This window comes from Geotrypetes seraphini, chromosome 9 (assembly GCF_902459505.1).
Source record: "Geotrypetes seraphini chromosome 9, aGeoSer1.1, whole genome shotgun sequence".
Lineage (NCBI taxonomy): Eukaryota > Metazoa > Chordata > Amphibia > Gymnophiona > Dermophiidae > Geotrypetes > Geotrypetes seraphini.
In genome coordinates this window covers 50296591-50322957 of record NC_047092.1, presented here as the reverse complement: position 1 = coordinate 50322957, position 26367 = coordinate 50296591, and the positions used below count along the sequence as shown (strand labels likewise).

Below are 26367 nucleotides of genomic sequence, written 5' to 3'. Positions count from 1 at the left end.
TCTACTGCATGTTCTGGAGGGACGTTAAAGTCTCCTCCCAGATATATCGCTCCCTGCACAAAAGTACTCAGAATCCCTCTCAATTTCCGATAATAAGCCTCCTGACCCATATTAGGACCATAAATATTGATGATAGTCAGGGGGCGACCCTGAAGAACACCCCGTACTGCTAGACACCTACCCTCTCCATCTCTATAGACCTTGTCCACCTGCAGACCCAGGCCCTTTCGCGCCAGTATAGCCAATCCCCCTGCCCTTTTAGTGTCTCCCTCTCCCTGATGGGTCCAGAGCATATCAAACTGTGGCCGTTGGAGCAAGGAAACATCCTGTGGCCTTAAATGTGTCTCCTGGAGAAGACAAATGTCCCACTTCATCCTATAAAGTTCACGGAAAACTATGCTCCGTTTACCCGGGCTATTAAGCCCATTTACATTCCATGATCCTATGATCAGCCCCAGGACTTTCCCCGGAGACCTCCCAGTACCTATACTCCCCTGCCTGCCAGAATCCATACGAACATCCCCTCCCCTCCCCCCTCCCCCCCTCCAATTAGCTGATTCTCCAAGTTTCGAATCAGCCATGATAAGAAGTGAGTCATACCGAAAAGGCCCATAAAGACACACCCTTCAATGCTTAACCTTGTCATTCACACTGCCATACTCACAAACAACCATAAGAAACCACATTCTCTAAAAGTACCCCATTCAAATCTATGTATCTAAATAACCAATATTTTCTGTGTTATACAACCACCCAGAACAATGTAAACAGCTATTTCCGCAATCATCCAACCAACATACTGTAACCAGCAGAATAGTAAAAAGCACATGGGCAATTTTCATCATAGAAGCCCTATTTCCAACTATTACAGTGATAAACAAGAAATAAATGTCAAAGTTCTGTCCTGTGATCCATATCAAGTAGCTGAGGTAGAAGGTTGATTATCAACTATGGTGTGTAGGGAGTCCCCTGCTCCAGTCCCTGATGCTGGTTCACTTCGATCCCGAGCCGGAGAATCTGGCAGCATCCGACATCCAAGTTCTTTCAATGCCAGCCATGCATCCATTACAGTATCCACCTTCCTATGTGTCCCATTTATGGTGAAGTGCAATCCAAAGGGAAAAAGCCACCGGTATCTATATCCTTCAGCACGCAATAGTTGAGTGACTTCTCGAAAAGCTCTGCGTTTCTGGAGCGTTGCAAGGGCCAGGTCTTGATAAACCCCTACTTTCAACCCCTGCCAAACAAAATCAGGGTGACGTCTTGCAGCCTGTAAAATTTTTTCTTTCAGTTGGAAGTCACTAAAACAGGCTATTATATCGCGATTGCCAGATCCCCTCGTTTGTCCCAAGCTTCTGTGTACTCTCTGTAGATCCATCGCAGATATCACCATGGGACCTTCACCAGCAAGTAAGGCTTTACAAAAATCAGATACCACTTCCCTTGCATCTTTATATCGCTCCAGATCCGGCACTCCCTTGAAACGTAAATTGTTTCTCCTGGAGCGGTTTTCCAGGTCTTCTACCTGTTTCTTTAAGTCCTCTAATTGTGCCACTGCTGTATCCACGGCAGCTGTGCGTTCCTCCGCCGATACCTCCACGTGGCTCAACCTCTCCTCTGCAACAAGAACTCTGCCATTCAGTTCACTCACTTCTGCACGAAGCTCTCCCAGCGCTGCTTTTACATCAGATCTCAGCCCCACCATTTCTGCTTTTAGCTCTTGGAACCACGATTCAATTTTCCCTTCCATAAGCTGATCGTTTGGTAAGTTGCTGTTCTGGGGAATCGCAAGCGGTAAAGACGCTGTCGGCTCCGCCATCTTGGGAGACGCCTTCGGGGAGCCGGGAACGTGCGATCGGGTTTTTACAGTCGTAGCACTTGTGAAGTGAAATTTCTCTAGCTTCTTTCGACTCGCCATAAAATCCGCGGTCTATGTCTCCGGCAGCTATCGCGCACTGCGTCCCGGTAAGCAAAGAGTTTAACTTAGAACCGCGAGCCCCATCAGAGCTCTAAGTTTAAGCGGCCATCTTCCGTGGTGACGTCACTTCCTACATAAAATCTTGTTTCACTGCAATTTCCACGTCTAGACAACATCATAAACATCCCCCCAATATAAAATATCAGTAAATCAAGATGAAACAATATTCACCAGTTAAAAAAACAAGAGACGTCAGATCAAATGATTGATTCTAAAGTAAATAGCCAAACCAATTCACATTTGCATACAAAGCAAGTCTAATTCCAGCAGTTCATAAATACAAACATGCTTTAAATCATATGTTACTGTCAAAGAAATCTAAAGAGGACATTATCAGATGAAATAAGCATTAGCATAGGAAGGCATTGGCAAATAATTGTATTTCAGCATTTTCTTAAAATTCATCCTCCCAATGCAGAATCGCAGAATACCAGGCAAGGCATTCCATAATTCTACACCAGCCACAGATATCATTGATGCTCCAATCCTAACATGCATAATTGACATTCTTCCCTCCAAACTTAATTTCATCCCATTTACAGACCTAAGCTCTCTTCTCGGTTTATAAATTTAAAAAAAATATTTTAATATCTTTGAAGAAGCATGATACAGTGTCTGATGTATAATTGCAACAATTTTAAACTGCACTCTTTGCTGCATAGGTAATGTATACTCATATACATAAAATGAATGTATTATGGCATAAAATGTACATATAGGGCAAATATGTAAATTCTGTATACTCAGTAAATGGTATGCAAAAGCACCATAGCATGATGCCCAAAAGCACTAAAACCATCAAAGAGCACTATCTGAAGCTCATGTATAGATAACCACCACAGAAACACTCTTAACTCCAAAATAACTCCAAAAATAACCATTACTAAAGCTCATGTATTTTACTGTACTGTATTATACTGTACTGTAACACCATTATTAAAGCTCATATATCGTACTGTAGCTCATGTATCATAACACCATTATAGAAGCACACTGTAGCTCATGTATTGTAAAACAATTTTAGAATCTCATGTAAATTGCTCTGAATCGCAACCTAAACCAACAGAATATGGAGTACAGAAGGGCACCCTCCTAGCCCCTCAGCTTTTCAAACTCTATATCAGACAAGTGATAGAAATTACCTTAAAATACAAATAAAGATTCCCTCATTTGCAGCCAACATACAACTGGCTTGTTAGAACAATGTAGGTAAGGGAAGTCAGCAAGTCAGATATGTAACTTTGGGATAAGGATTGGTTCCAAGGGCTGGGTCAGTTTGGCTGAGACATGAAGCGGGGCTGGCTGCGCGCAACGGCTGGATGAGGTGCTGCCCCACGTTAACCACACAAGGTGCAACGGTGACTCTGGACGCTGGCCAGGCCCTTCCCTTGGATTGCCCCAACTGCGGCGGGTGCCTCTCCCCCTCCCCCCTCTGACCTCTCTCTTGAGCTCTCTCTCCTGCTGCCCTTCATGGCGCAGAGCGTGTGGGAGCGGGGTGGGCTGGTGTCGTGCCTCGGCCGGCACCTAGCAGCTGACTTAAAACTGGTGCAGACCAGGGGAATCCGACTGTATAATTAAAACAAAGCATCGCGAAGGTCCGTGTTGGGTGTTGACACGATGTGATTTCTGCCCAGTGCTCTTACAACCTCAGATCAGACATGGCAAACCGCTGAATTTAAGCGTATTACTAAGCGGAGGAAAAGAAACTGTACCTACTGTTAGCTCTAAGTGAGATATTCAAATCTCTAAACTGCATGACTGCCTCTCGTAAATAAAAAGCTGGATGACCCGAAGTAAGCTGTAGCTAAACACTGTGAAAACCAAACTCCTCTGGATACAGAAACATAAGAACATAAGAATAGCCTTACTGGGTCAGACCAATAGTCCATCAAGCTCAGTAGCCTGTTTTCATGGTAGCCAATCCAGGTCCCTAGAACCTGGCCAAAACCCATGGAGTAGCAACATTCCATGCTACCAATACAGGGCTAGCAGTGGCTTTCCCCACGTCTCTCTCAATAAAAGACTATGGACTTTTCCTCCAGGAAATTGTCCAAACTTTTCTTAAAACCAGCAACACTATCCACTCTTACCACAATCTTTGGCAATGTGTTCTCTTGGGAATTGACCACCCTGATGGCCGAAGACAAAGTATGCAGCCTAGGGGTGATCCTAGAGGGCAACCTTTTGCTTTCTGATCATATCTCCCATGTAGCTTCCACCTCGTTTTACTATCTCCGACAACTACATAAAATCAGATGGTACTTCTCAGAACTGGACTTCTCCCAGCTACTCTATGCCTTTGTCTTCTCCTGTATGGACTACTGCAACATGCTCCTAAATGGCCTCTCTACAAAAAACCTCCATTAACTACAACGAGTACAAAATGCAGCCATCCAACTCCTGAAGAACCTCCACATATGAGACCTGGTCACCCTGGTGTTGCGTTCTGCCCACTGGTTCTCAATTGTCAAATGATGTATATTCAAAGGCCTAATTATAGCCTACAAACTTTTCCATGACATGGTACCGGCCTATATGCCTTCCAAACTTCTGCCCTACACCCCAAACCCACTGCTTTGCTTTTGAGAAGAAAAGTGATTATGCACTCCCTTGGGACACACACTCCACCTTGAGAATGCCCAAAAAAGGTCTTGCACTACCTATCGTGCCTCTGGAACAAACTACCTACCCATATAAGATTGTTAGAAAGTCTAATGAACTTAAGGAAGGCAATAAAAACTCGCCTCTTCCCCTGACCCTGTATGAGAATGCGCCAACCCAAATTCCCCAGAACTTCTGACAAAGGGCCTAACTCTTCACTGTTTTGAGTTTCAAACGCTGATGTGCTTCAGTCTATGTCTGACCGTGCCATGTTTTTTCATCCAATGTTCTACCATACTCTGCCATGCTGTTCGCCATTCTTGTCCCACTATACACCATATTTACCATACTATGGGGTCCTTTTGCAAAGGCGCGCTAGACATTTTAGCGTGCGCTAAACGCTAATACATCCATAGACTATAAAGAACGTGTTAGCGTTTAGTGCACGCTAAAACGGCTAGCACACCTTAGTAAAAGGACCCCTATGTTTGCCATACTAGGTTGTCCCTGCTACGATCTCTCATACCATGTTTGCCACACAATGTTTGCCATGCTATGTCTTCTATGCTATGTTTCATCAGGTATGCTTGCTTAATCATTTTTGCTACTCATGTCATACTATGTTAGCGATTCTTTGTAATACTTTTTTTTCTATGCTTTGTTTTGCTAAATCATGGTCACCTTGCTATGTTTCACCATGTACCAAGTCTTGCATTACTATATTTTTACCATGCTTTGTAAACTTTGTTTTGCCATCTTTCTCAAACTTGTCCCAGGTGCATTAAATAGATTGTGAGCCCACCGGGACAGACAGAGAAAAATGCTTGAGTACCTGAATAAATTAATGTAAGCCGTTCTGAGCTTCCCTGGGAGAACAGTATAGAAAATTGAATAAATATATAAACTGCTCTGAAATGATCCCCAGTCATTAGTAGTGTTATAGAAGCTTTCCAATAAACAAACATTTAATCCCCCTTTTATAAATGCGTTACGCAGTTTTTAGCGCCAGTCGTATTAACAGATTCTACGCTCCTAGGAATTCTCTGAGCATCAGAGCTGTTACCCCCATGGCTGGCGCTAAACACTGCGTAATGCTTTTGTAAAAGGGTGGGGGGTTAGATAGATCATTTTTGAAAAAAAACAATCATCTTTCCCAAAATGTCCAAACTCAGATGTGCCTCTCCACATGCTGAAATCCTTGTAATAACTTTGAGAAACAACTTATTATCTGATTGTAAGACAGTTTTCAGACTTGTCTTTTTCAACACATGCATCCACCTTAAGAGGAGATTATGGTATAAGGGTTAGAGCTACAGCCTCAGCCTCAGCAACATCAGGTTGTGGGTTCAAACCCTGCACTGCTCCTTGCGATCCTGGGCACTCCACTGCCCCAGGTATATTAGATAGATTGTGAGTTCACCGGGACAGATAGAGAAAATGCTTAAAGTACCTATATGTAAACTGCTTTGAGTGTGACTATAACTACAAAAAGGCGGTATACAAGTCCCAGTCCCTTTTATGATTTAAAATAATGTATTTTGCTTCTTTTGAATTAAGAATTATAAGGCTTTTCTATTTTTACTGTGATTTGTAAACCACTTTGATTTTTTGTACTGAAAGGTAGTATCATTATCCAGATCTATGTTGAAAAGAGAAGCGAAATACATTATGTCCTATTTAAAAATAGAAACCATGGTTGAGCAGTAATTTCTAAGTTATGTGATGACAGCGTATTCTAAAAAATGTGCAATTACTGTACTAGCAAAGTTATAACAGTACAGTCTGTGCTGGACTGAGCTACGGGCAGCAGAACCGGGCCTGTGGTCGGTAATGGCCAGACATCCTGCTCAAAATAGGCAGTCTCCTACAGTCTATGTTCTACTAGTGCTGTCATATGGTTCACTGATAACACTGGCCAACACTCATTTTGGTGCCTCAAATATTAGACCTGTTTCTGGGTATATTTGATCTGCTGACTTCAAAAATGGCACCAGTTTTCTCCTATCAGCCACATACCACTTTTCACTCTGCTTGCAGGCATAAAAAGCAAGGATACTTTGTGTAGCTACCATATCTAAGAAACTAGAGCTAATGTGGTCTATCCAATGCAATTTTCTGAACAGCACCCAAAATAACCCCAGGAACAGGTAAAAAAAAAACCCCAGGCTCCAAGACATTTTTTGTTGTTATTGGCCTGTGTAATTAGATGCTGGAGCCAGGCAGCTTTCTGTAGGTATAGGACCACATGGTTCAAACATCAGATGAGTCAGCTGTGTAAAACTGCTAATTGGATGAATAAGGAGAAAGGTGCCAGGCATCAAAAAGAGTACCTACAAAGGGCTAGATTTACAAAGCAAACCGATCGTGTACCGACCAGATTTCACTCCTGACTATTTACCAACCTCTCCTGTGATCCGCTTCGAATCCTTGCATGCAAATGAGAAACACATGCAAAGTGGACAACCAAAAATGTAAAACTGACTGGGCTGGCCGATCAGCCCAAGAAGCTGGGAACCAGTTGAAAATGTCTTTCCGACTCTCCAGCTCCATAAGTCCTACTCTCTGCTACCCTGATCTGCCCAATCTCTCCTGCCTGCTCGCCCCGAATCACCACCCTGCTTGTCCCCGGGTTTCTCCTGCCCTTACCCAAATTTCTCCTGCACTTGCCCACACTGAGCCTGTGGTTTTAACCCACGGGTTTAAGTGGGTTAAAACCACGGGCTCGCTGGGCTAAAAAGTTAAAAAAAAAATTTTTTTTTAAGTGCTCAGAACGCATTTCAGCTATTACTTTCTTTAATGAATTGCCTCTCCCGCATACTGCACAGCCCCGTTCCTCAGTTCCGTGTGAACCTAGCTGTCTGCAAAGAGGAGAAACACAGTCTGGATCTTGAATCTCGGACCTGGCTTTTGGCAGAGGCAGATCAGCCTGTGTGGGTTTTGGAGACGTGTTGCTCCAAAATCAAGCCAGGAAATCATGGTTTCGGCGCACAGCCCCCGTTATTATTAGGCTGGGAAATGTTAACACGTAGCTGTTCCCAAAAAATAAATGGGGGGGGGGGAATAATTGGCAAAAAGTCTCCCATTCACTGGGAAATGGTGCACATGTTATTTTCATCTTTTCCAAACTTAAACATATCCCGCTTTTCGAAATCACACAAATTTTCCTCACGATCGCCTATTAAAAAAAACAAAAATCTATGCCAGGCCCAGAGATCGATCCGATCTGTATATTGGGGCTTTGAGAATTAATCGGACCTACCCGGAACAGATCTGATAGGGCAGGTTCATGAATCTAGCCCAAAGTGGCATGTTCCACAAGTTTAATTCATCGGGTGAATCTAGGATAATACAAACTCTTACTAATCATCCTCTACTGCTAGAGTCCATTGTTTTGCCTGCTTTCTTTCCTAAACCACATGCACGTCCTGGAGACTCGTCACACCCTGGACCCTACATTCTAGATTGCACCAAACCAGATAGTATTACAGCTCAACTGTTTGTTTCCTTTGACCCCCAATAGACTGAGGGGAAGATTTTCAAAACTTTAATGTGATCGTTAAACTGGTTCCAGCCGGTTTAGCATTCATGTATTTTAGCTGCAAATTATCAAAATGGCTTGCTGTGGTCTTTTGCGAGCTTTTTTATTATCACTAAGTGATTCCCTAACCTCACTGTCCTACATTTGTGAGCAAAATTTTCTGACGTCTGAGCTGTCCTAGCCTTACTTTCTGGTCAGTGCGTGAGCGCGGATTGGCTCAGGTATAGACAGGAAAATAAGGTTTGACAGCTCAGACCTAACAGAAAATTTTGCCGCCAAGCAACCCTCCCCCCACAGCGGGAGGAATGCCCCTCCCACCGCTTAAGAAACCCCTTTCCTGGCAACAGGATGTATGCCCACTTCCTCCCGCCACTATAGTTAAGCAACCCCCCCAATACCCCTCAGCAATAGGAGGGATGCCCACTCCCACCGATGCCATTAAGCAGCCCCCATCCCAACACTCTCCTGGGCAGTAGGAGAGATGCCCAGCTCCATCCCACCACCAAACAACCCTCCCACACCCCCCGGCTATGGGAGGAATGCCTCCTCTCCTGCCAAGCAACCCACCAACACCCCCTGGCAGTAGGAGGGATGCCCACTCCCACCATTGCTGTTTTACCCCCGATGACCCCCTGCCCCCTTACCTTGTTTACGAAGGCCGGCTGGAGAGATGCCTCCTACCTCTGGCCAGCAGGCCCGCTCTTCAAAATGGTGGGCCTTCCCCTCCTTGGTGCATCCTGGGATGCATCGGGAAGGGGCTTAATGCTCTGATTGGCCCAGGTTGCTTAAGGCCCCTCCTAAGGTGTAGTTAGGGTGAGAGGCACCTGGCGTGTCTTCCCCTTTCTCTCACCAATCCCGCATCAACCAGCATCTGCCCCCTCTCTCCTCCACCCCACATTTACCGTTTGTTCCATCTCTTTTCCCACTCCACTTCCATTAGTGTCTACCCCCTCTCTCTCCTCCCACCCCACATCCACCAGTGTCTAACTCTTCTCTCCCCCTCCCCTTTTCCACTAGTGTCTGCCCCCTAGCATCTCCATTGCTGCTACTGCTTACCCGAAGCAGCAGCAGCAGAGGCAAACTGAAACAAACTGGTTGTGGGACCTTCCCATACATATCTTCAGCTACAGGCTCTGCTCCAGAAGAAGTGACATCAGCGAGGGTGAGTATGTATGGGGAAGATCTTGCAGCCAGTCTGTTTCATACCTAAGGAGTCTGAGCAATCTTCGTGGTAGCTCACTACACTACATTCAGCCACCTGCCTATCTGCAGTGATCAGCCATACCTAAACCCAACAGTGCTAATGACCATCTGACCACCCTTTGGCCCCAGGCTGACCACACTGAACCTCTAACACACATATCTCAATGAGGACACATTTCTCCTAAGCCTAAGGGTTACACCGCCTCACAATCCACCAGGGATGTGTTGGCCAGTCTACTCCCTCCTCCCTGCAAACAGCCCCTTGCCAGCTGCCACAGGTCCTGTGAGGCACACATGCCCTGAAAACAAGCATGTATGTGAAGCACAGAAGCCACATCACCTGACCTCATTCTCCTAATATTTGTGTCTTAGAGATACTGACCACAGGGGCCCTCACAGCATGCCAGGCCCCCCCTAAAATATATTCTTACACACACCCCAACTCATACTCATACCATACACTGCTGGCTGCCTCACCCACCAGGCTGCAGCTCTGGGAAACATGCCTACCAGCCACATACCTGAATCCCATTCAATGCCCATAGCACATACTCTTCCAAAACACACACACACTACTTTCCCTCCATGGTACCCTCCCAACTGTGGGAATCCCCACCTATGTCTAAATGTGGCTTCCTACTTGCCCCCCTCTCAAACACTCAAGCCTTCAAGTGGAACCACCCACACTACTATAATGCTACCATGAGACCTGCACAGACATGTGAACATACAACAATCAGAGTCTTACCTCCCAGCCTCAGCACCCAACTGCCCTCCAAATCAAGGTTTGCTCCCAGGTCATCTTTTTGGCCTCCCAACTTGCACCTATCCTTGACTCCTCACCCCCCCCCCCAGCATCACAATGCAACACATAAACCGTGCACAAGCCAAAATGGTGAACCTCGCTCACACACAAGCCAACTCTAGTGAAAGAGAAGGAGCTGAAAGATGTGATTGACATTAGAGAATGATACAGGGAAAAAAATTTATCCCCGTCCCCGTGAGCTCGGACCCATCCCCACCCCTTCCCCACAAACCCTCTGATCCCATCTTTGCACAAGCCTCGAAGAGTTTTATACTGAATTAATTTTAATAAAGTATAAAAAGAAACAACATTCTGTACAATTGTCATTTTATAAATCAGAGTTCTGGCTGCTGAACTAGAGGAAGAGATCTTCAACTTGCAGGGCTTTGTTTATAAACATTTATGAATACAGCTACAATACTAAGTTATCCTAGAGTAAAAACAACACCCCCCCCCCAAAAAAAAAAAAAAAGAAATAGAATTCTTTTCTACCTTTGTTGACTGGTTTCTGCTTTCCTCATCTTACATTACATTAGTGATTTTTATTCTGCCATTAGCTTGCGGTTGAAGGCGGATTACAGAAGAGGTTTTCTGGACATGTTCAGAGGTGTTACAGAGTAGAGTGGGTTGCTTCAGAGGACTGAAATGTTTCATACGGTGTTAGTCTTCATGGATTTCTTGAATATCAGGGTTTTTATTTCTTTTCTAAAAGTTTTGTAGTCTTGGGCCAAGATTAGTAGATTGGAGAATTGGTGGTCTAGTTTTGCTGCCTGTGTGGCTAGAAGGCCATCGTACAGTTTTTTCTGTTTGATGTCTCTGATTGGAGGGTATGTGAATGGTATCTGGGTTCTCCTGTGTCTGGTTGTGGTAGTTTGGATTAGGCGATTGTTCAAGTAGGCTGGGCTATCACCATTTATGGATTTAAATAGACAGTAGAATTTAAATAGTATTCTTGCTTGAATTGGGAGCCAATGTGAGTCGAGATATGCCTCAGTGATGTGGTCATGTTTTCTTCTCATCATTCTCTTCCTTCCATCCACTGTCTGCCTTCTCTCTGTCTCTTCCATATGGCATCTGCTCTATTTCTATGCCTCTACCAGAAACTGTCTGCCTCTTCCTTCCATCACTCCCTCCCCACCAATTGGTCTGGCACCCATTTTCTTCCCTCTACTTCCCCCATAGTCTGGCATCTGTGTCTTCTTCCCTTCCATCTCTCATTCCCTCCCCCAAGTGGTTTTTAGCATCTCTTTCCTCATTTCAGATCTGGTATCTGTCTCCTCTCCTTCCTCCAGTGCTCTGGTATCTTTCTCATCTCATCTCATCTCCTCTCCCTTCCTTTTCTTTTCTTCTTTCTCAATTTGTTTTCTACCTCTTATCTAATTACTTTCCAGTCCTCAATTTCCCTTTTATTGTGTCTACCTACAGCTTTCCACCTTTTCCCCTCATTGCTCCTAGTATCTCACTAACTCTATCCTCTTCCCCCATTCCAGCATGTGCTCTCTACTTCCTTCCAGAGTCTGCTCCCCTTCCTCTCGTCCCCCACTTCCTTATAGCATCTGCTCCCTCTCTCCCTTCCCCACTTCCATCCAGCATCTGCTCCTACCTCTCTCTCCACTTCCGTTCTGCATCTGCTCCCCTCTCTCCTCCCCACTTCCATCCAGCGTCTGCTTCCCTCTCTCCTCCTCACTTCCCTTCAGCATCTGTTCCCCTCTCCCTCCCATCCCCACTTCCATGCAGCATCTTCTCCTCCCCCTCTCTCTCCCCTTCAGCGCCACTCAACCTCATCCCCTCGGGCTTTCCTTCCCATCCCTCCCAGTCTGCAGCCCTCCTTGTGCTTGCAACACTCGCTCCCTTCCCGCCACCGGCAAAAAACTCCCCAAAACTATCCATTTATCTCATCCCTTCATCTAGCCATCTCTCTCCCTTCCCCTCACCTTCACAGGCTCTTCAAGTTTTCTTCTTTTGGAGGCATCATGATATGGTCACCATTCTCACAAGTCCCGTGTGACAGCCACAAAGCCTCTTCTCTGATGCAAATCCTGTGTCTGCCTGGGCAGTTTGCGTCAGAGGAGAGGCTTTGGGGCAGTCATGTGGGACTTGTGAGAATGGTGACCATGTCCCAACACCTCCAAAAGAGAAAACTCTTGAAGAGCACCTTGAAGAGGTGAGGGAATGGAGGGAGATAGCTAGACGAAAGGAAGAGATGAACAGATGGGTATTTTTGCCGGCGGCAGGAAGGAAGTGAATGTTGCGATCATAAGGAGGGCTGTAGGGTTGTAGGGTGGGAAGGGAAGCAATGCAGCAGATACTTTACTGTGGGGACAAGGCCATTCACCGCTCCATGGGGCAGTAAATGGCCTTGTCCCCATACCAGCAGCAACCAGTTTTTTTTTACTCCCCATTCTGGCGGTTTACCCATGGCTAGCCGCAGGTAACAGTAACTGTGTCATTCTCTAATTGACATCCTTTTGCAAGCAGTTCGCGTGCATGGATTCATCACCTAACGTAACGTATTAACAGAAAGAAGAGTATCTGTTAAGAACCTAATCTTTCATTGCAGAAACATGTATTCTTTGAATATAATTATGTTATATATGAATATATTTAACTAAATCAGCTAAATGCAAGTGTTTTTTCTAAGCTGTACACATGCTGCAGGACTTTCAAGGCTTGAGTCTATAATTCAAGAAATTATAAAAATTTTATAAAAATATGGGAGCCATTAACATCTTTTTGTCATGATTAAATGCCATTTTTCTATTAATTATACACCATTTAGTGTTGGGAGGGGGGAGGGTTTCTATTGGAGGGTTTATGATCTTACTATTAATAATGGGCTTAGAGGGAGGGTGAGGGGAGGGTTGCTTTTATGTTTATAAAGTATACTGATAAGATGTTCAAGTGGTCTATTTAATATTGTTAATATGAATTTTGTACACTTTAAAAAAAAAAAAAAGATTTCAAATGCCCATTCTAATACTATACCCATTTATCATTCTCCATGGTATTAATGCTCTTTGGGTATTTTTTCTGTAAGCAATGAGACTAATCTTGAAAAATTTAAGGGAATCTTAAGAACCTTCCTATTTAAGGATGCTTACTACCTCTGACATCCTTATTTCCATCCAAACCAACAAAGAAAGAGCATAACTACTCCTCCTTAATGTTCTATCCATTGCTATTCTTATATCCTATTCTCAATTGTAGGTCAGCCCTCCCTACCATTTGTTCATGTACATCGTGCTATGTCATATATCTTCATTTTACTCCCCAAAATTTTATTTTTAAAATTTATATATTGTAATCCTATTCACCACTTAGACAGCTATTATAAGCGGTATATCAAATTTTAATAAACTTGGATATTTATTACACCAACATATCAGATGCATAATCACTAACTGTTAATCTCTAATTTTCAGTCCTCTCTTCTGATGATGATAATGGGGGAACTAGAGCCATCTGTGGGTAAAATCAGACATAGTGGCAGAATCTCATATTGTCCTCAAGTTGCCTGGATCATGCCTGGATCTATCAAAGAGAACATCATCTTTGGTGTTTCTTATGATGAGTACAGATACATGAGTGTCATGAAGGCCTGCCAACTAGAAGAGGTCAGTGATTATTCTGTCCAACTCCCATTCATTTTAATTTAATCATGTAATAATGTAATTATATTGCATATTTATAAACCCTATTGTATATAAATGATATTGGTTGTTGAGCATCTTTTCTCACATCAAGCAGCATTATGAGGTAAAGATCTGGAACAACTGCTCGTGCCTACTACTTATAGGGAATTCAGGAAACGCCTAAAACACATCTGTTCCTGAAGTACTTAGGTAACTGCCCAATACAATCTTAGTCCTCATCAAATGATCTTTAGAACTGTTAATCACTAACTCTGAACTTTGTTTATTCCACTCAATCTGTAACATATTTTAATCATTGTAAACCACATAGAACTTCATGTTCCTGCAGTATATAAACTGTTATTATTATTATTATAATGATGTGATATAAAATGCATGATGATCTTAGTATGCTGGAATGCTGATGTCATTTTTTTGATTGAAATTTTTTCTTTTGCTCCTCTGGCCCTGCAATTTCATTAATTTTGGTTTTGGATGTGAAACCAGCTTGAAGCATTTTCAGCCAAAAGCCCTACCCCTTCTTCCCTGATGATACATATCATCTTCCTGGGCCTACCTTTGAAGCCTTGGTGGTCTAGAGCAGTGTTTATCAACTCAGTCCTGGCCAATCAGGTTTTCAGGATATCCACAATTATTATTCATGAAAGAAATTTGCATGTAATGGAGGTAGCATTTGCAAATCAAGTTTATGCATATTCATTGTGGATATTCTGAAAACCTGAATGGCAAGGGGGTACTCCAGTGCCGAGTTGAGAAAAATTGGTCTAGAGGCCTCACTGGGGCAGGAAGAGATCCTCACTCACTCTTGTCCATGCTGTCTGTGCAGTCAAAATGACAGCCTTGCAAGATTGCAACGGAAGTTCACAACAGCCATTTCAAGATTGGAAAAGCAAAAAATGGAAAGATCAACTGTATGAGATATTGAACAAAATCAACAAGAGTAGAGATACTAGGACTTTATTGCACAGAATACACAACTTACTCAACACGGCCAGTGTTTTGGCACCAAAGTGCCTTCCTCAGGAGTCACACTGTTGATATATTGTGTTGTATGGTGAATGATACTTGTTAAAATGATCCCTTATATGTTAATATCAATCTGTCACTTCCGCAATGTCTTGGCAGGGTAGTGGCAGGAGGAATTGGACATTCCTCCTGTCGTGGACAGTTGGGAGTGGGGGGCAGCTTTGGGGGTTCTAGCAAGAGGGATTGGGCATCCCTCCTGCCAGTAGTCTTCGCAGGGGACGGACGGATGGGTTCCTTGCTGCGGCCACTAAACTGATCACAGCAGGGAGATTCCCTTGCTGTGATCAGCTCAGCGGCAACCTGATTCTCTAATCAGTGCCTGTGACATGGACACCGGTTAGAGAATCATGGTGTTAAGCGGGCTTAGGCGTTTGTCCATGAGGACAGATTCGATTCTATATAGGAAGCCCGTGTGCGATTCTCAAGAACTGCTTAGGCGGCTTCTGAGACCAGAATCCGGCCCTATGTGCCCTTTGAAAGCCGAACTGGAAAGGGTCCAAGCATTCAATACTCTGGACATATTCTTCCATTTGTTGTAGCACCAATTTTTCTATCACTTTACCAAAAAAGGAATGGCAGAAACTGGCCGATAGCTAGACATCTGCTCTATATCTAATCTACTTTTTTTCAAAATTGGGGTAACAGTAGATTGCTTACAAATCTCTGGGAAAGACCCCTCAGCCTTAGATTTATTAACTACTGAAGTCACAAATGGGGAAATCTTTCCAGCCGCACAAACAAAAGGTTAACCCTTGATACTCCACAGACCCGGGAGTCTGACAAGAACAAAAACACCGGAGATGATGTTCAAGATGCAGGCTTTATTAAAAGTACAGTCCAATAATCCACATGAAGAAATACCTAGAACCCAAAGCACTGGGGACTATGAACCTAACACAGTCCGCGTTTCAACAAAACTATCTTCCTCAGGGGTCCCTGAAGGTCCTGATACGAAAACCCATGGATCAAGGTATAAAAATGATCCTGGGTAAACCTCTGTGCAGTTGAGAAATCCTCAAAGACAACACAGTAATAATTATTCTGGACACACACCTTTGAACATCTTATAAACTCAACACACCCCTCTTAATAGAAATAGGAGCATTCATGAGCAACCAATGTGGCCTAACCAAACAGGGAGTAGTATGGTCAAACTTTTTTCCTCAACACTATTGCAAAGCTTTTAGCCCATTGACTAGTTGAACTGATAAAAAGACCATACAAACTTTCCACTGCCACATAGTGTCTAGAAGTGGTTCCACATCAAATAGAAATAGTAATGGTATGCTTGGCAACTGTGTATCAAAAAGGCATTCTATATATTGTGCTATTTGTTCCCAAAATAATTGAATGTTTACACAATTCCAATTTAAATAAGTGTTGCATTCTCTTCAATACATTACAAATATTTCCCTTCTTCCCCACCTTTGTTAATACAGCTGTCCTTAGGTCTCTATCAGTGGTCTCAAACTCAAACCTTTTGCAGGGCCACATTTTGGATTTGTAGGTACTTAGAGGGCCTAAAAAAAAATAGTTAATGTCTTATTAAAGAAATGACAATTTTGCATGAGGTAAAACTCTTTATAGTTTATAAATCTTTCCTTTTGGCTAAGTCTTAATAATGATATTGTAATTTATAACTAAAGAAACATATAATCAAGAAACTGTTTTATTTTGCTTTTGTGATTATGATAAACATACCGAGGGCCTCAAAATAGTACCTGGCGGGCCACATGTGGCCCCCGGGCTGTGAGTTTGAGACCCCTGGTCTATATGTATATAGTCACAGTAAAAAATAATGCTGTTGATCTTCCATATGTACATTAATTACAAGTCTAGGAAGAGTTTTATATTCAGCTAACTTGTGCTGTAGTCACCTCCAGTCCCAAATCATGAGTCCATTTATTTGTGAGACTAATTTAGTTCCTATTTGGGCTTTCATTTCTAAGGAATTTAGGACTGTGTACCTTCAGAATCTCTATTCAGCCAAGGCTTTGCAAGTCCCACAGAGTTCAGTTCTTTTCTGGGCTGGTTTCACAGTCTAATCAGGCCCAGGAACAAATTATCAGTAAAACAAAAATAATTCACAAAAGAAAAGTCCAAACACTAGAACTATGTTTAGGGCTGGCAAAAAGGCCACAGCCCAGCAAGGTGCCTGGACTTCAGTGGTATAAACCAAGTCCTCTTCACCAGGCCCTTGCATACACTATCAAACAAGCAAACTTTCAACAAGATAAGTCAGTTATAATAGTCTCTATGCCTGCCTCTCACCAGCATTGGCAGGTGTGTGCTCCTCAGAGCTAATTGTGTGGCCTAAAGTTGCTGTGTAGCTTTCAATAACTTTTTCTTCAGATAACATACAAGAAAAAAATCCCTCAAAAGAAATATCCCACCCAGATGACACAGCATACACCCCCCCAACTTTATACAATCCCCAGCATTACCAAAAAATACTGCAAGGCTTTTGATAACTCAAAAAAACCCCTCAAAAGAAACAGTTAATTGCTAACAGCAAGATGAAACACTGCAAGCAGCACTAGTCCTTCCAACAGAACTGCTCTGGTTAGCTTCTGCAAGCTAGGCTTAAGTTTATTAGGATCACACCCAAACCTAGCTGAGGGGGAAGCAGGCTTCAGCTCCCTCTGGCTCCCCCTGTGGTCACTCATTAGATTTTTCCCCCCCTCTCCTAACAGGGCTCTGCCTAGGCTCAAATTGTGGATAGGCAGCTTTGGATGACTTAAACTGCTTTCTACTATAAGATTGCTTCTTCTTATGGCATGGAAACACTGTTTCTCTCCTCTCTTGTGTGTCAGGGCTGACTGTAAGGTCTGAACTGTCACAATCTCCAAATTATATCAGAAGCTCATATGTATATAATGTTCCACCTATTTATAATCTTATGAAACAAAAAACCCGCAAAGAAAATTTTAAAGGGAGGAAATAAAGTTAAAGACTAAAAATTCTCACTATAAAGATAAGGAAGCAGTACACAGTTTCCAATGTGTAAAAACCATATAAACACCCTAATCACAAAAATGAAATAAAAAAACAAGAATAATGAAAAATAATGAGTATGGTTAAGGAATGAACTCAGTATTGGAGATCCCACATTTTGAATAGGATTCACCCCTGTGGTACTGAATGTGGTTATCCTAATACTAGAAAAACAAAACAAAACACCAGACCACCCTATTACATCATATCACATTCGATAATATTTCCAAATTTTTCAGCTTTTAATCCAGCTGATCACTTTAGGGCACATACCGAGGCACTCAGTTTATTTATCAACCGCCTATACAGTACTGTGTCAAAGGCTTTGCTAAAGTGCAAGTACACCATATATAGCACATCTCCCATATCCAACTGTTTGGTCATCCAGTCAAAGAAATCAATCAGATTTGTCTGACAGATCTACCTCTCGTAAAACCATGCTGCCTCAAATTCTGCAGTCTGTTCAATTCTAGAAATCTCACTATCCTCCGCTTAAGAAGCGTTTCCATTAGTTTACTCTCTATTGAGGTCAGACTAACTGGCCTGTAATTCCCTCCATACTTATGCTCTTGTGCAGAGGAACCACTCTCAGTCCTCCGGGATCACTGCAGACTCTAAAGAAGAACATAAGAACATAAGAAGTTGCCTCCGCTGAGGCAGACCAGAGGTCCATCCTGCTCAGCGGTCCGCTCCCGCGGTGGCCCATCAAGCCCATTGCCTGAGCAGTGGTCTATATCTATCTATACCAGGGGTGTCCAATGTCGGTCCTCGAGGGCCGCAATCCAGTCGGGTTTTCAGGATTTCCCCAATGAATATGCATTGAAAGCAGTGCATGCACATAGATCTCATGCATATTCATTGAGGAAATCCTGAAAACCCGACTGGATTGCGGCCCTCGAGGACCGACATTGGACACCCCTGATCTATACCCTTCAATCCCTTTTTCTTCTAGGAATCTATCCAAACCTTCTTTGAAACCATTTAATGTGTTCCTGTCTACCACAGCCTCTGGAAGCGCGTTCCATGTATCCACCACCCTCTGAGTGAAGAAGAACTTCCTAGCGTTTGTTCTAAACCTGTCCCCTTTCAGTTTCTCCGAGTGCCCCCTTGTACTTGTGGTGCCCCTTAATTTGAAAAATCTGTCCCTGTCTACTTTTTCTATGCCTTTCAGGATCTTGAAGGTTTCTATCATGTCTCCTCTAAGTCTCCGCTTTTCCAGGGAGAAAAGTCCTAGCTGCTTTAATCTGTCGGTATATGGGAGATTTTCCATTCCCTTTGAGAAGCATTGAGAAGGTGAGGCAGCGGAGTTTCCAGAATCTCTCTGAGTTCCTTGAGTACTCTTGGATGTTCCCCATCAGGCCTCATTGCTTTGCCTATTTTTTTATTTAGCTAGCTTCTCACAGTCTTCTGAGAATCTCTCCTGGTCTACCACACATCCATTCCCATTTGCGTTTGTTTTCTGTTGGTCTACCCCCAGTTTTTCATCCATGAACACAGAACAGAAATAATTGTTAAGCAGTTTAGCCTTATCCTTATCAATTCTGCACATTTTTCCACTTAACCCTTGAGGCCATTCTGACACTTTTTCCTATCACTTGCATATCTAAAAAAAAAGTTTTATTCCCCAAATTTACCATATTAGCTATCTTTTCTTCCATTTACATCTTTGCTTTTCTGGCAGCTTTTCCAGCTTCTTGTAGCTTTTCCACATATTTTTGCCTGTTTAAACCTTTGTTATATTTTAACATTATAGACACAGGCAACTAAAATGTTTGTTAGCAACTCTTATCTCTCAGAATTATTGTGTTACAGTTGTGAAATTAAATATATCTTTAGCAGTACAAATTAGTTGAGCTAAGTTTTTATCTGTCTTCTTCTACTATATTATTGTCATGGATGTCAGTTGGGTGGTATCAGCTTGTGCACTTGACTCTTGTTTGAGATTCCACGTCTTAACTGAGAATTTGCACTTATGTATGCTTGTGTCTTTGGGCAAATACAAAGCTGGCATGGATTTTAAAAAATCTAAGCATATTCTTCTTGTTAAATGAGAACTACATATATCATTTATTTGGGGCATGCTCAAACATGCCCTAACACGCCCCTTTAAATCTCTGTGTACTAGGGAATATATACATATGTCAAGTATCAACTTTCTAAAATACCTCTATTTACATGTCTAGATGCTTCTGAAATGACCTCAAAAGTCAAGAAGCTGTAAGAATGTGCTTTCAGTAAACATTAGATAAAGAAACATTTTTCTTCCTTGTACAATATTTTGCCATTTAAATAGCAATATATGAATACATTTTGCACTGTAAGCATTCTGTAGATATATTTGTACTACTAATACTAATCATTTCTATAGCATTACTAGTATGCAGCACTGTACATCAAAACATAGAAGAGACAGCATCTGCTCAAAGGCCCAGATTCTGTATAGGACGCCCAGTCTCAGAAGCCACCTAAGCGGCTTTTGAAAATTTAACACAGGCAGCCTATAGAGAATCGTGCCTAAGCCCACCTAATAACCCAATTCTCTAACCGACATCCATGTCACAGGCACCAGTTAGAGAATCAGGTTGCCACTGAGGTTATTGTGGCAAGGGATCTCCCTGCCATGATAAGTTTAGCGGCAACCCAACCCCTTCCCCCCCCAAAGACTAATGGCAGGAGAGATGCCCAATCCCTCTTGCTAGAACCCATCCACATCCTTCTCCGAACTTCGCTGGCAGGATGGATGCCCAATCCCTCCTGCTGGAACCCTCCCACCCCTACCAAACATCGCTGGCAGGAGGGATGCCCAGTCCCTCCTGCTGGAACCCTGTAGGAGGAGCCTTAAGCACCTGGGCCAACCCAAATCTTAGGCCCAATTTGAAGTGCATTCTGTGATGCACTGGGAGTGGCCTACTATTCCGATTGGCCAGATCCCTTAGGCCACTCCCATGTGGGGTGGCCTAATGGATCGGGCAAATTGGAATCTTAGGCCATTCCCAGTGTATCCCAGAATGCACTGTGAATTGGGCCTAAGATTCTCATTGTGTGTGTGGGCCTAAGATCTTTATTATGTGTGTGGCTTGTATGATCTGTTTTACTGTCAGCTATTGTTTTATTGTTTTGCTGCTGCCCTTCTCATTATGAAGCACCTAGTTGGGCCTCCGCGTGTGCGGATCACCGGACTGGATGGACCAAGGGTCTGATTCGGTGAAGGCATTTCTTATGTTCTTATATTCTTTACTGCCTAGACTTGACTAATGGTTAAGCTGGCCCTGTTAAATTCCCACTGCCTTCAGAATTTCCTATGAGGTTAGTTACAGTAGCAAACTGATGTAACCAGTGAAGAAAATGACAGTTTTGTGATATAGTGCAAAAGGTTCACATCAGTTCTGCCTTATTATGGTTCAGAACCTGCTCCATTTTACTTGCTCATTTAAACACTAGTTGGTTTATTTTTTAAAGTAAAAAGGTCTTCTAGGAGGAATCTGGCCAGAAAAATAAATTCTATCACCCAACAAAAAAAGTTTTATAATCAAATATAATTAGTTCCTCAATATAAATATTGATTAACAGTTGAAACAGATGATGTATTCTACATATCAGTAAAAGTGGAAAGTAGAAACGAGAGCTGGCATGGTTAAAAGGTGAAGTGAAAGAGGCTATTAGAGCCAAAAAAAACTTTCTTTAAAGAATGGAAAAAGGATCCGAATGAAGAAAATAAGAAGAAACACAAGCACTGGCAAGACAGATGCAAAGAATTGATAAAGACAGCTAAGAAAGAATATGAAGAGAAACTTGCAAAAGAGGCAAAAACTCATAGCAATTTTTTTAAGGTACATCAGAAGCAGAAAACCTGTGAGGGAATCTGTGGGACCATTGGATGACCAAGGAGCAAAAGGGTTGCTCAGGGAGGATAAGGCTATATCGGAAAGACTGAATGAATTCTTTGCGTCAGTCTTTACAGAAGAAGATGTAAGAGATCTACCTGAACCAGAAATGGTTTTCAAGGGTGATGATGCAGAAGAACTGAAAGAAATCTCTGTGAATCTGGAAGATGTACTGAGCCAAATCGACAAGTTAAAAGGTGGTAAATCCCCAGGACCGGATGGCATACATCCCAGGGTACTATAAGAACTCAAGCATGAAATTGCTGATCTGCTGTTAGTGATCTGTAACCTGTCGCTAAAATCATCTGTAGTACCTGAAGATTGGAGGATGGCCAATGTTACGCTGATTTTTTAAAACACTCCAGGGGAGATCTGGAAAATTACAGACTGGTAAGTCTCACTTCGGTGCCAGGAAAAATGGTAGAAATGATTATAAAAAATAAAATTGTGGAACACGTAGACAAACATGATTTAATGAGACGGAGTCAGCATGGGTTCAGCCAAGAGAGATCTTGCCTCACAAATTTGCTTGACTTCTTTGAAGGTGTGAATAAACATGTGGTTAAAGGTGAGCCAGTTAATATAGTGTATCTAGATTTTCAGAAAGCTTTTAATAAAGTTCCTCATGAGAGGCTCCTGAGAAAATTAAAGAGTCATGGGATAGGTGGCAAAGTTCAGTTGTGGATAAAGAATTGGTTATTGGACAGAAAACAGAGGGTAGGGTTAAATGGTCATTATTTTTTCAATGGAGGAGAGTAAACAGTGGAGTGCTGCAGAAGTCTGTACTGGGACCGGTGCTATTTAACTTATTTATAAATGATCTGGAAATTAGAACGAGTGAGGTGGTTAAATTTGCAGATGACACTAAACTGTTCAAAGTAGTTAAAACACATGTGGATTGAAAAAAATTCCAGGCAGACCTTAGGGAATTGGAAGACTGGGCGTCCAAGTGGCAGATGAAATTTAATGTGGACAAATGCAAAATGATGCACATTGGGAAGAATAACCTGAATCATAGTTACCGGATGCTAGGGTCCACCTTGGGGGTTACCACTTAAGAAACGATCTGGGTATCAATGTAGACAATATGATGAAATCTTCCGCCCAATGTGCGGCGGTGGCCAAAAAAGTGAACATGATGCTGGGAATTATTAAAAAAGGGATGGTTAACAAGACTAAGATGGCATAATGCCTCTGTATCACTCCATGGTACGACATCATTTGGAGTATTGCGTTAAATTCTGGTCTCCTTATCTCAAGAAAGATATAGTGGCACTAGAAAAGGTTCAAAGAAGAGTGACCAAGATGGTAATGGGGATGGAACTCTTCTCGTATGAGGAAAGACTAAAACAGTTAGGGCTCTTCAGCTTGGAAAAGAGACGGCTGAGGGGAGATATGATTGAAGTCTACAAAATCCTTAGTGAAGTAGAACGGGTACAAGTGGATCGATTTTCGCTCCGTCAAAAATTACAAAGACTAGGAGACACTCTAAGTTACAGGGAAATACATTTAAAACCAATAGGAGGAAATTTTTTTTCACTCAGAGAATAGTTAAGCTCTGGAACGCGTTGCCAGAGGATGTGGTAAGAGCGGATAGCGTAGCTGGTTTTAAGAAAGGTTTGGACAAGTTCCTGGAGGAAAACTCCAGTCTGTTATTGAGAAAAACATGGGGGAAGCCACTGCTTACCCTGTATTGGTAGCATGGAATATTGCTACATCTTGGGTTTTGGCCAGGTACTAATGACATGGATTGGCCACCGTGAGAATGGGCTACTGGGCTTGATGGACCATTGTTCTGACCCAGTAAAGTTATTCTTATGTTCTTATGAATTTTAACCAGATCCTTTGAAACTGAAATATTATATGATATGTAGTATTTAAAATCTGATTTTAAAATTTATCTCAAGAGCTGCAAATGTAAAATTATTTAATGTTACATTGATAATAGTTTATCATATATGTTATAACTAACATACATCTGACTTGAAAAATAGTTTGTATGATGGAATGACACATATGCCCTCAAAATAACCCACTCTCCAACTGGACTTTTATTAATAGGCGGGCTATAAGGTTTTTAAATATATATATATTTAAATATATATATATATATATATGTATGTATGTATGTATGTATATATTTATATATATATATATATGTATGTATGTATGTATATACATATATATATGTATGTATATAAATATATATACAGTATATGTATGTATGTATATATATAAATATATATACATACATACATACAGAGTAATGCAGTATACTGTACAGGCAGTCCCCGGGTTAAGAACGAGTTTTGTTTTTAAAATCGTTCTTAAGTTGAATTTGTATGTACTCGGATCATGTGAGAATCTGTATGTATTTATGTTCTCCTGTACAGTATACAGTCTATAAAAACATTAAACATTTAAGAAACAGCCCTCAAAATAAAGTACAATAGTTTAATTAGAAAAAAATAGGTGGTTTACACTTATGCACTTGTTTCTTTTCACAAAAACACAGACAGCGTTTCCTACACACTGCCCACGGCTGACCCAGAAGCCTTACCTCTGAGCATAGAGTATTGGAAAACTTTCTTTTTCCCTCCCAAAGTCTGGTCCTAGTATTTTTCCCACCTTCTCTACCTCCTTGAGGCCCCTCTTGCATCCCTTTCTATCCATCCACTGTTCCCTCTACCACCACATCCAACATTTCTCCCTCTCATCTCTCTTCCCCATGCATCTCTACCTCACTCCTCTCCCACCACCATGTGTTTCGCTGCCTTCCAGCCATACTCATTTCTTTTTGCAAAGCCGCGGACAGCGACCCCCATACGCGGCCCACAGCTGACCCAGAGGACTTCATTCTGACATCAGAGGGAGCCTCTTTCCGATGTCAAAGGGAAGGCTTCTGGGTCAGCTGCGGGCCACTTATAGGAGCTGCTGCCCATGGCTTTGCGAAGAGAAACGAGAAGGCTGGAAGGCAGCAGGAGGAGGGAGCCAGCCACAACAGGTAAATACCCTTGGGAGGGAGGGAGGCACGGACTTGGGACACAGAATGGAGGGCGGGAGGGTGTGAGAGGGGTGCATTGGGACACAGAAGGGAGGAAGAGGGGCATATTGGGACATGAAAGGGATAAGCACGATCCCCGTTCATAACTATGAGTCCGATGTGAGTCAGACATTTGTAATCCATGGATTGCCTGTACGCTTTCTGCAGTTGCCTTCTCTTATACGAGCAGTCAGAAATGCACAGCATTGATACAGAATTTTAATAATGCAACAATGTGGCCAAAATCCTGCTAATTGCTTCTACACCCCACCCTCAACTTTAGAAGACAAAATCACCACTGCAATATAATTTGCAGTTGGTTTGAAAATATGAAAACTAATTTTGTACTGAGCCTCTTTGTGTCCTTATGACAAGCTTAGCAGCAGAATTCACAGATTTTTAGGAATCTCACAACGGCCTGCAATATAAACACTTTTGACGTAGACCTGGAATTGAACTTAGATCATCAACTCATTTCATGTGGGTAAGCCACCTAGGGCCTGATTCTGTAAACAGCGCTGTAAATTAGGCAGCAGTAGGTGCCCTATCGCCACCTAACTTAATCATTTTAATTGGCTTTAATCAGTGCGGTAATTGACCGCACCATTAAAAACCATAGAAACATAGAAAGATGACGGCAGAAAAGGGCTATAGCCCATCAAGTCTGCCCACTCTACTGTCCCACCCCATTAGGTCAGAGTGCTGCTCGACCCACATAGAGATCCCACGTGGATGTCCCATTTATTCTTAAAGTCGAGCACGCTAGTGGCCTTGATCACCTGCACCGGTAGTTTGTTCCAGTGATCCAGTGCGTAACTTTTGAAAGCCAATTGCAAATTGTTATCCCCATAAAATGGCATTACCTACAATTTTTTGTGTACAACTAGTAAGGGAATGCAATTTTCTTTGATTTGTAATTTTCTTACGAGATTTCCAGCAATCGTTCTATCTCAAGATATGCTATTGCCAGATTATTCTGTGTTGCAGCCAGGTATTGACTATATTTTATCAGAAACTGATTGTCCTATCCCTGAAAATTGTTTTATAGCATCTATATAGAAGATTACACATTATTACGAAACTGAAATTTTGCAGTTATGCTGGCAAAAATTTCCTGGACCTGGCTGTGCTTCTCATGCCAATAAACTTTAGGAGCAGTAGAGGCAGCATTTATAGCCCATAGGAAAAAGTAAACCCCAAATGTCACAGAATGGTTTAATGGGATAAGATTGAGGGTCTCTATAAATACTAGGTTTTAGTTGGAGTCATTGTAGTCTGTCAATGACTAGAGCGGAGTCTAATATGTTGTTCAAATGTAGGGCTGGTGTAGTAATGAAATAGGGGAGGGGGCCCTCCTTTCAATATCATACCAAGGGACTGTTTCAGGGTGGATTTGATTGAAATCAAAATTAAATAAATCACTAGTCAGATAGACTAGTCGAACGTAAAGTAGGGGAGGAAGTTGGGTAGTTCTCATTGGTTACTATGAATGGCTGTTTTTTGTCTTGTTTTTTTGGGAGAGGATAAAATAGCAGATTGCTGAATGAGGATGTTCAGTCTACAGAAGTAATCCACTCCTGTTGGGGGGTGCAAACTTAGAGCTCCTTCTCTTCAGGGTAGCTTTATTGCTGTTTTGGGAGCT

The 26367-nt window shown here is 42.4% G+C and overlaps 1 protein-coding gene across 1 annotated transcript in view; it reads left to right on the top strand.

Moving 5' to 3' along the window:
• The window catches only part of CFTR (CF transmembrane conductance regulator), a 411238-nt gene that overhangs the window by 170550 nt on the left and 214321 nt on the right, over nucleotides 1-26367 (top strand). Inside the window, exon 11 of the mRNA XM_033959147.1 lies at nucleotides 13548-13739. Coding sequence (XP_033815038.1) covers nucleotides 13548-13739 — 192 coding nt within the window. The remainder of the gene's footprint in view (nucleotides 1-13547; nucleotides 13740-26367) is intronic.